This window comes from Antechinus flavipes, chromosome 1 (assembly GCF_016432865.1).
Source record: "Antechinus flavipes isolate AdamAnt ecotype Samford, QLD, Australia chromosome 1, AdamAnt_v2, whole genome shotgun sequence".
Taxonomy (NCBI): domain Eukaryota; kingdom Metazoa; phylum Chordata; class Mammalia; order Dasyuromorphia; family Dasyuridae; genus Antechinus; species Antechinus flavipes.
The window spans coordinates 697,447,962-697,457,588 of record NC_067398.1 but is presented as its reverse complement, the minus strand read 5'-3'; the positions used below and the strand labels follow the sequence as shown (position 1 = coordinate 697,457,588).

The 9,627-nt window shown below is 42.3% G+C and overlaps 1 protein-coding gene across 8 annotated transcripts in view; it reads left to right on the top strand.

The window, feature by feature from the left end:
- The first annotated feature begins 3,537 nt into the window (after nucleotides 1–3,537).
- HECTD4 (HECT domain E3 ubiquitin protein ligase 4) overlaps nucleotides 3,538–9,627 on the top strand; it is a 178,256-nt gene continuing 172,166 nt past the window's right edge. For 6 of the 8 annotated variants that reach the window (XM_051972812.1, XM_051972811.1, XM_051972807.1 and 3 more), the window contains exon 1: nucleotides 3,564–3,909. In XM_051972812.1, coding sequence (XP_051828772.1) covers nucleotides 3,730–3,909 — 180 coding nt within the window. In that variant the 5' untranslated portion in view covers nucleotides 3,564–3,729. Of the gene's footprint in view, nucleotides 3,910–9,627 lie in introns of all 8 variants that reach the window. The other 2 variants (XM_051972813.1, XM_051972808.1) reach the window with 2 other exon arrangements.

Here is a 9,627-nt window from a genome sequence, read left to right as displayed (position 1 = left end):
TCCAAAGGACTTTAATTATTTATATTAATTCATTTAAAATGATATCTTTACATGTTAGAGCATAAGTAACATTTTAGTGGGAAAATAACTATTTTCTACAAACTTAAAAAGTTTGTGAGTTTTACATCTTTATCAAATTTCTTTAATGTTTGAATTAAGACATTTAGATTCTCATATCTGCTTCTTCATTCATTCTGTTATTTTGAGATATAAAAAAAATACAATCTCACACAGATATATAATTGGAAAAGGGGGGAGAATTTTAATAGGCAAGTAATGCCTTATGAAAATTATTTCAACCTCATGGATGCCCTGAAAAGCTCTTGGGGACCCTAAGGTCCCTTAACCTGCTTTGCCTCAATTTCTTCAGCTAAAAAATGTTGGAGAGGAGAAGGAGAAACCTAAGGGTTTACAGACAATACTTTAAGAACTGCTATCTTCTATTAGACTAATACATATATACATGTAAGTCACACACATATAACATCATGTTAGATTCTATAGCTCAGTTTCTTTTTATGTAATTTGAGTTGAAAACCAGGACAACTACTTGGAAGGAGATAGTACTGGCTCTGAAGTTAAAGGACCCCTCTAGTACTTGCTATCTATATGGTCTTGAGCAAATCATTTAGCCTTGCTGGAAATTTTCTCATCTGTTAAAAAAAAAAAGAGGATTGGACTATATGGTCCCTAAGCCCTTTACAATTTAATAATGATATGCCAAAGCATTACTTAGGAATAATTGCCAACAAAAATAAATTTGAATATGATTTCAGAACAATTGGGAGTAGAACAAGATTATTAATAAAAATATTAAGTAGCATGTATGCATGCTATACTATTTTACAAATATTATCTCTTTAGATCTTCACAACAATCTGGAGGGTAAGTGCTATGGTTATTTCCATTTTATACTCAAGGAAACTGAGGCAGATAAAGGTAGACAGAAGCCAGGAAGTAGGTGCTATCATTATAACCATTTTACACTTGGAGAACCTGAGATAGACAGAAGTACTTAGGTTAGATTTTAACTGGGGTTTTTCTGCTTCCAGGAACAGTATTTTATTCACCGTGCCACCTTGCTGATGAGAGATGGGATAATTCTGCCAACATATCCCAAAAACAATGGAGAAATGCGTGGTGGATCAGGTAGTAGGCTCCATGTTTTGGTGTACAAAAACAAAAGTGAAACAGTAGAGAGCAGCATATTATATAAAATGACTTGCCCCCAAGGAATGGCATAGAGAGGCAGGTTTTGTTTGATGTCAGGAAAAACTCCCTACCAATTAGAGCCATCTCAAAATAGAATGGGCTGCCTCAGGAGGTTGCAGATTTCCTTCCTCTAACTGGAGGTTATAAGCAAAGGATATAACCAATGTTTTAGAGAGGATACTTATTTAGGTCCAAGATGGGCAAGATGGCCTCTGAGGTTCCTATTAGCTTGGAGAGTCTAAGATTCTGTGATAACATCCAGGAAAACATATAATCAGATAAAGGAAGTGGGCCAATTATGTATCCAGAATGAGGGATGACAGCCTGAGCCTAATACCTGACCCACCACACATTTCTCCACATGGGAATGTTTAAAAAACAAAAACAAAAACAAACTCCAAAACCCAAACATTTTAAGAACAGCATCTAATACATTTGACTAAATTCTCTTTGGAGGGTTTATGGAAGGATATAAAGAGACATGGAAAAAGATTGGTATGAACCCATGCAGGATCAGAAGACTTGAAACTATAACACTGATTATATAAAAAATGAACCAGTTTGAAGACTTATACAAACAAGTGAAGAATAAAATGAGCAGAACCAAGAGAACAATTTTGGCGTTAACAAAAATTGGAAAGATAAACAATTTTGAAAGCTGTAAGAACTCTGATCAATGCAATGACTATCAATGATTCAAAGGGACTGATGATGAAGCAGGCTGTCCACCTCCTGACACAGAACTGACAGACTCAGGGTACACAGACTGACTCACAGAGTTTTTAGACATGGACAATGAGAGAATGTTTTGCTTGACCGTGCATTTTTGTTACAAGGAATTTGTTTTCTTTTTCTTTCCTTTTCCCAATAGGGTGAGAGAGAAAATAGATTTTTGTTAAAGAGAAAAAGGTGATATGGAAGAAAGTTCATGAGCTTCCCATCCACACAGGTCGCAGGGTGGATGCTGGAGTACCACCAGTCTGGGATGTTGCCGGGTGGAAGGCTGCTCGCAGAAGGGCTGGACCAGATGGTCCTTGAGGCCCCTCCCAGGCTGAGATTCTGTCATTCTCCCGGGCTGTCTTGTTCAGAGGTGAGAGGGATAATAATAGCACCTGCCTCACTCGGTTGTGGGGAGGCTCCGATGACATAAGGCATCAGAGAGCTATAGAAATGGAACTCGTAATGAGCTTTCCACCCAGTGCAATGTAAATTTCCTGATAAGGCCTTCCCCTTCCTCCCCCCCCCCCCTTTTTTTTTTTATCTTTAGCTCCCAGAACCGTGCTGGACACAGAATGGGCAGCTTAATAAGGCTTGCTGGACAGTTACTGGCCATTGTGTCCCCCACTAGATTGTACGCTCCTTGAAGACAGGAGCAACTTTTTTTTTTTAATGGTCTTTACATTTCCAGCGCGCAGTGCTCGATACCCAAAGGGGTCTAGGGAACTTTGGGGTGAAGATTCTCCTATCTATATTCCTATCAATCGATAAGCGAGTAAAGGCTGACCGCCTCGAAACCCCTCCCCTCCACCGCCCCCTCAGAATCACATCTCGGCCAGTCACGTTCCTTAACGCCCCCAGCAGAGCCACGAGGCCAAGGGCTCTTTCATTTGGCATCTCTGCACCCCCAGATTGTGAACTTTTGGGGTACAGAACGGGACTGGGTACAGAGTAGGCGCTTAATACATGCTTCCTGCTTTGACTGTTCTGACTGGCCATTTCGCCTCCGGATCCCCAGAGCTTAGCTTGGAGCCCGCATGCATTTGGTGGTTAATAAATGTAGATCGGCTGAATGACCTATCTCCGCCTCAGGTCCCCAACAGAGGGTTAAGCGAGGTTCTGGGGACAGACTCTCAATAAAAAGGCGTGGGAGGAGCGGAGATGCTGCTTGGTTGACGGCTGACCCAAGAGCGGAACGGGAGTGCGAGGTCACGCCGGGGACCATCTTCTAGGGGCCCAGAGCGAACAGACCGGGAGACTGGCGAGCTTTGAGGTAGGTGCGGCGGAGCTCAGGGCGGGGCCGGGGCGGGGCTGAGCGGCGTCGGGCGGGCAGGACTGGGAGGGCGGGAGGAAGGGAGGAGGACGTCCGTCCCGAACTCCCGGGTAGGGGCGGGGCCAGGCGAGGGCCGGGGGCGGAGCCTGTATTGTCCGCTCCGCGGGGCATGCCGGGAGCCTCCGCCCCCAACATGGCGCCTCACTGACAGTTGGCTGAGGAGCGGCGGAGGCGGATCGGGCTCCTCGGGGCGGCGGCAGCGGCGGGAGCAGGCGCGGCAGCAGCGGCGGCGGCGGCGGCGGCGGCGGCGGCGGCGACGGCGGCAGCGGCGACGGGGCCTCCGAGTTGGGGGTGGAGACATGGCGACCGCGGCGGCGGCGGCTCCTCGGGCTGCCTAGGGCGGCGGTGGCGTGGGCGCGAGTGCGGATTCCCGGGGCCGGGGGCGGCCATGGAGCGCTAGCGGCCCCGGCTCCTCATCAGGCGGCTCCGGCTCGTGGCTCCCCCAGCCCCGCTCAGGCCACTCCGCCATGGGCTCCTCGGCGGCGGCGGCAGCGGCCGCTGCGGCGGCGGCTGCCGACTCGGCGCAGTGGCTCTCGGTGAAGGAGGAGACCATCTTCCTGCACGACGGCCTCATCCGGGTCACCGACCTGGCCGAGCTGCCCAGCGAGATACTCGGCGCGGCCGAGACGGCCGACACCGATCTGGAGGTGAGCGCGCAGCTGGGCGTGGGGGAGGGGCGCGGGGTCGTGACTGGGGGGCCCGAGGTGCTGGGGGGCAGGGCGGGGGCGGGGCCTGTGCCAAGCGTCATTGTTCTTGCTGGTCTGGAGGGGTCAGGCCAGCCCGCAACCCCCCTTGTATCTCCCGCATTCCAGCCGGCCTCTGTCCCTGAGCCCCCCACTCCTCCATCCCAACTTCCTCCTCCTTTAAACCCCTCTACCTCTGTCGTGTATTTCTCCCTCCCTGCTTCCCCGTTATCCCGACTTCCCCAATCCCTGGTCCACTCCATATTTATGCCGACTTTCTCCCTGCTCCCCCTTTATCTCTACTCCCACCATTCTTGCTTCCCCCTTACCCTAAATTCCTCCCTCCTCAGACTCCTCCACTAATATCACTTCTTCCCATCTTGCTCTCCGTTATCCTGATTTCCCCCATCCCTGCTACCCGTTATCTCTACTTCTTCCTTCTCTAGCTCCCTCCCCTATCTCCCGCCTTTCTTCATCCTTACTTCTCTTATCTTTACCCCTATTCCTTCATCCCTGCTCCCCCATTATTCCTACTCCTCCATCTCTGCTGTCCATTTTTCTCTCTATTCCCCCATCTCTGTTACCCATATCTCTACTCTTTCCCCACACCTTCATCCCTTTTCCCTCATCTTTTCATTCCTATCCCATTTATATCCCTAATTTCTTCCATCTCTACTTTCCCCACCTTTATCCCTACTCTTCTCTATACTCATCTTTATTCTTACTCTCCTTCACTCTTGTTACCCTCATCTTCATTCCTTTTCTATCACCTTTATTCCTATTCTTCTCCATCTCTCCCTTTCCTCTTTATCCTTCCTTCCACCCGTCTGTTACCCATGTCCCCTGTTCCTATCCTCCCTCCCAATCCTTTCTGCCCTTTCATTATGTCCCTCACCCTTTCTCTCACATGTATTGCTACTCCCTTTCCCCCATACTGGACTCTCCCTGCCTTTATATGTACTCCTACCATCCCTATTTCTCTCCAACTCTATCCCCTTCCTCTCATTCCTGTGTGGGATGGTTTTTTTTTTTTTTTTCCTTTTAACTTTGTGCCAGGTACTTTGAAGGCCATATAAATCCCCTATCTCAGATTTTTTATTAATTGAAGGAGGAGGAGGGCAACTCAGATTTGACAAATTGATTTCCATTAAATTTCTTTTATTTTACCACTTGCCTCCTCTCTGCTTCTGCCCTGGGTGAAACTGAACAACCTCTCCTTTCTTGATGATGGGTTTTGCAAATGCAGTGGGTTCTTTGTAATGGGAGCTGGCTGGTGTGAAGAGAGACAGAGGGAGACTGAGACTGGCTTATCGTTTTTTACATCTGTGTGTGGTGTTAGGTCACAGGCTTTTTAGGATACAGAACCTTTTTATGAGGCCTGGGTTGTAAACTGAGCACTTAGGAATAATAGTGTTTTAGCCTCTTCAGTCTTGACAGTATTAAACCATAATAAATATGTTTTATATGAAATTTCCCCCTACTTCTTTCATCATTCTTAAAAAAACAAGTCAACCCATGATTCCTATTTGCCAGTACTGATATAAAAATACTTCTTTTACCAACCCATTCCTCTTGCTTGACACTGTCCTCCCAGTGTTTCCCTTTCACTTGAGAGATGACATTTTGGCTTGTGGGTAGCATTGGTTAATTATCATGAAATTTTTATTTTCACAAGTAGGAAGGATTCTGGGTAGAGCAAGGAAGGGATGTCTTGTCTTCCAGATAAAAAAGGAAAGCAAAGAATCCTTTGCGTTTTATGATTTGAATACATTGGCTTTCAGCACAGGGAACATTTAGAAATGGATTTAAAACTATGACTAGAGGATTTTGGAAACTATAGTGACCTAATCGCATCTCAGACATTCTTCTCAGAGCATTTCAGAATTAAAGACAAGATATTTCTTTCTGGAATTGGTGGTCTCAGCTTTCTTTTTACAAGCTCTTTGATTTCACATTTTATAGCTTGTTCCCTAAAAACAAAGCACTAAGCTTAATAAATGGTAGACGGTTTTAATCCAACAAGATTGTTTCATAACATCTCATTTTGGTTTATTTTCTGCATGGAAACTTAAGGTCTTTTGCTATGATAGTGAAATGCTCTTAGTTTGTTTACTGTGGCTTTGGTGGGATGTGGGTGAGTGTTAATCTTGGGTCTTTAGAGATTGGTTGACCTTAAAATAAAACATAACAGGAGAATGATAATTTGGATAGGGTATTTCTACTGAATACTGAATTAATGAGGTAAAGAACCTTTGTGACTCTGTGGGAATGAAACAGTGTGGCTTTCTTCTTATCTCTTGATTTGTAATTTAACTTCCCAGATAGCCATATGTACATTGTGATTAAACATTTATTATGACTAGTAGTAGAGAAAAGTGTTTTCAATTCCCTCCTCCCCCATCTTCCCACTCCATGCTGCATAGGCTATATAGCATCCGAAACGAACTGCTAAGATTGTGTTTGTGATCACTTTATTAAAAAAAAAGTTAACAAAGCATAGATAATATTCATATTTGTAATTACTTTTTTATAGCTTGAGGACAGATGTAATAATGAAAAAATGTATTTGCACTTTTCTAGTAACACTTATATTTTTGAGAAAGATGAGAAATTTTATATCAGTTCTTTATTTGACAAAAGTTCTTTAAAATACTTTCATGACCATGAAGAATACTGTTACAAAAGTATTTTTTAAATTTAAAGGCCCATCATCATAGGCTTTTAAATTTATGGAGGCTTTTAATTGAGAATTTTGGATAATACATTTTGCTAAACTGACTAAAAACCATTGTCTTCGGAACTATCTTTGCCTGTCTCTGAAAAGACCCTTTGTTATCTTAGACTCAAAGAGATTTAGAACTAGAAGGATCCCTTAAGAGAACATCTGGTTTGAAACCTTTTGTTTTTACAAAAAAGGAAACTGAGACCAGAATGGTTAAGGGACTTGTTCAAGATGTCACACAGGCAGTGTCACAGAATCAGGCCTAAAATTCAGAATTTCCTGAAGCTGAGGCTTCTCTCCTCTATTTCACCTTTTGATAAATGTCAAATTGAAGACATTTAAACAAAGTTACAATAACATTTGAAAAAAACAGTAAGTTAAAATAATTTGGTCATAGTAAACTAGGTCACTTATTTGTGTGAATTGAATGGAAAACATTTCTTTTCAATACATTCCAAATGGAAGAATAATTTTTACCTGGATTGTGTTAAATGGCAATTTTATCCTGAGACATTCTCTATCTTCTAAAATATATTTTTTTTAATTGAGAAAAGAGACAAGCTCTTCTCAGAATAGGAGTGCCTGAAGGGGGGGGGGGGAAGTATTTTTGTATGTTTTAAGGTAAATTAAAATTGAATGAAATATAAACGGTCATTTTTCTTCTGTGGAAGATATGTCTCTGCAGTAAGTGTAATGTAATCGAAAGACCCTGGATATGAAGTTAGAAGACTTACTTTCAATTTCAAGCTCACTTCTTTTTTTCTTTTTTTTCCCCCCTGAGGCATTTGGGATTAAGTGACTTGCCCAGGGTCATACAACCAGGAAATGTGTCTGAGGCCAAATTTGAACTCAAGTCCTCCTGACTTCAGGGCTGGTGTTGTATCCACTGCATCACCTAGCTGCCCCAGGCTCACCTCTTTTCTCTACCAGTAGCCTTGGAGAAGTCATTTACTGTCTCTTTAGCCTCAATTTTCCTTTTTGTAAAATGTAGAGATTGTATTCTTTGATTAAGAGCTCTTCTATAGCTAAATTTTTAATCTGGTCATCTTAGTTAAAATAATTTTAAAAAAGATTTTTGTGTATCATCTTATTTACCCTTTATTGATTCATGGTGTTTGTCCTTCATTCTGGTAGAAGACCAAAATGACATCACTATATTAGAGTCAAGTTAGTGTGTCCGACTGTGGCTGATCAGACCAACATGAGTTCGGATGTTCTGTCATAGTCATACACAAATAGTCCCTATGAACATTTGGGGTAACTTTGTGCATCTTGCATTTGCATTTCTCCTGAGTAAATTCAATTTTTCTTGGGCACCTTCTTTGATGAGGGCATACCATGTTGGGCAGTCTGGAAAGACTAGTATTTCTGGGTGAGGGTTGCTGAGCCCTTTAAAGGGCTACTTTCTACCTTTGGTGTCCACCTGATCCACCTAAGTCTCCCCTATGGTTCCAAGAAGCTGTAGCATGCACAGCGACCGGCAGTTGGGCTAAACCAGGTTGTGGGGTAACCAAGAGATCTTGGGGGTGTTTACCCCAAGTATATAAAGACTTCCTCTATGGAATGAAACAGATCTTGTGGAACACTTAGAGCTTGGTTAGTCATTGAAGACAGCAAGGCCATTCACTGCATCTTGAGTCATTATCAGTTGTCTTGACTCTGTCACTGAACAGTGCTGATTCTGTCTTTATTTCTTTTTTCACACTGCTTGTATGAGGTTAGATTTGAATTCAGGTTCTCCTGACACCAAGGCTGTTGCTCTATTCCACTCTGCCACCCTGGGTGATTAGATGCCTGGAAGAGAGTGTGCGGCTGACAACTTCGAGCAATTCTCCCTCACTTAAATCCAGTTATACCCATGAATCTAAAGATATCACCATACCATTTTGCTATTTCTGCTTCTTACTCTTTATTGAAATATAATTACCGATAAAGGTTAAGGTTAAGTTACTTGACCAGAGCCATATGATTAAGCTGCAACATTACAGTTTAGATTGATTTTTTTAAAGTGTTTAAACTTATTTTTCTCATTATTCATTGTTTCTATTTAAAAAAAGAAAACAAAGGAGATCCTCCTGAATTCAAATTCAGTCTTAAACACCTACTAGCAGTGTAACCCTGGACAAGTCACTTAATCCTGATTGCCTATTCCTCTCTCCCCCCCAAAAAAGAAATTGTCTCTCTCTCTCTCTCTCTCTCTCTCTCTCTCTCTTTCTCTCTCTCTCTCTCTCTTGATTTGTATTTAATCTTCTTCAAAGTTTTACTCTTTGTTATTTATATATATTATATATATATATATATATACATATATATATATGTTGCTATTCATTTTTTGGCAATACTTGAATCTCTTTTAAAATGCCAAATTAAGCTCATGGGAAGCCATTTTCCTATTTAAATACCCTTGCTCAAAAACTGAACTTGGTATAGAAAATGAATTAAAGAAAATTGAACTAGGATGCCTATATAACCTTGTATAAATAAATCATTACCCTTTTTATTCTTATTTGCCTAATTGTAAAATCAAATAGTTAATCACCTGTTTTCTCCCAGATTTACAAGATGATTGATTGTAAGCAGTGTGAGTTAACAAGCTTATATGAACTAAATGCACAGTGCTTCTCAAAAAGTGCACTGTATCTGTGGCACAAGAAATTACTTCATTCATTTCAATGTGTCATCTTTTTTGTAGATAAAGATGATATTACCCATTAACAGCTGGGCTTAGCAGTTAAGTCTTCTGAGAGAAGAAGGATTTTTCCTCATCTTTCAAGTTATCTCCCTTTTCACTAGCTCATTTGCAATATGGCTGGCCAAGCAAGACAATAGAGAGAGGTGGTAAGGATTGTCACCATCTCAACTTTCCTCCAGTTGCATGGTAGGACCCCTTGCTGAAAAGCAGTCTTGATTCATATCAGTGTTCTTGGCTTTATATTGAGTGTAAAGAAATACACCCTGTT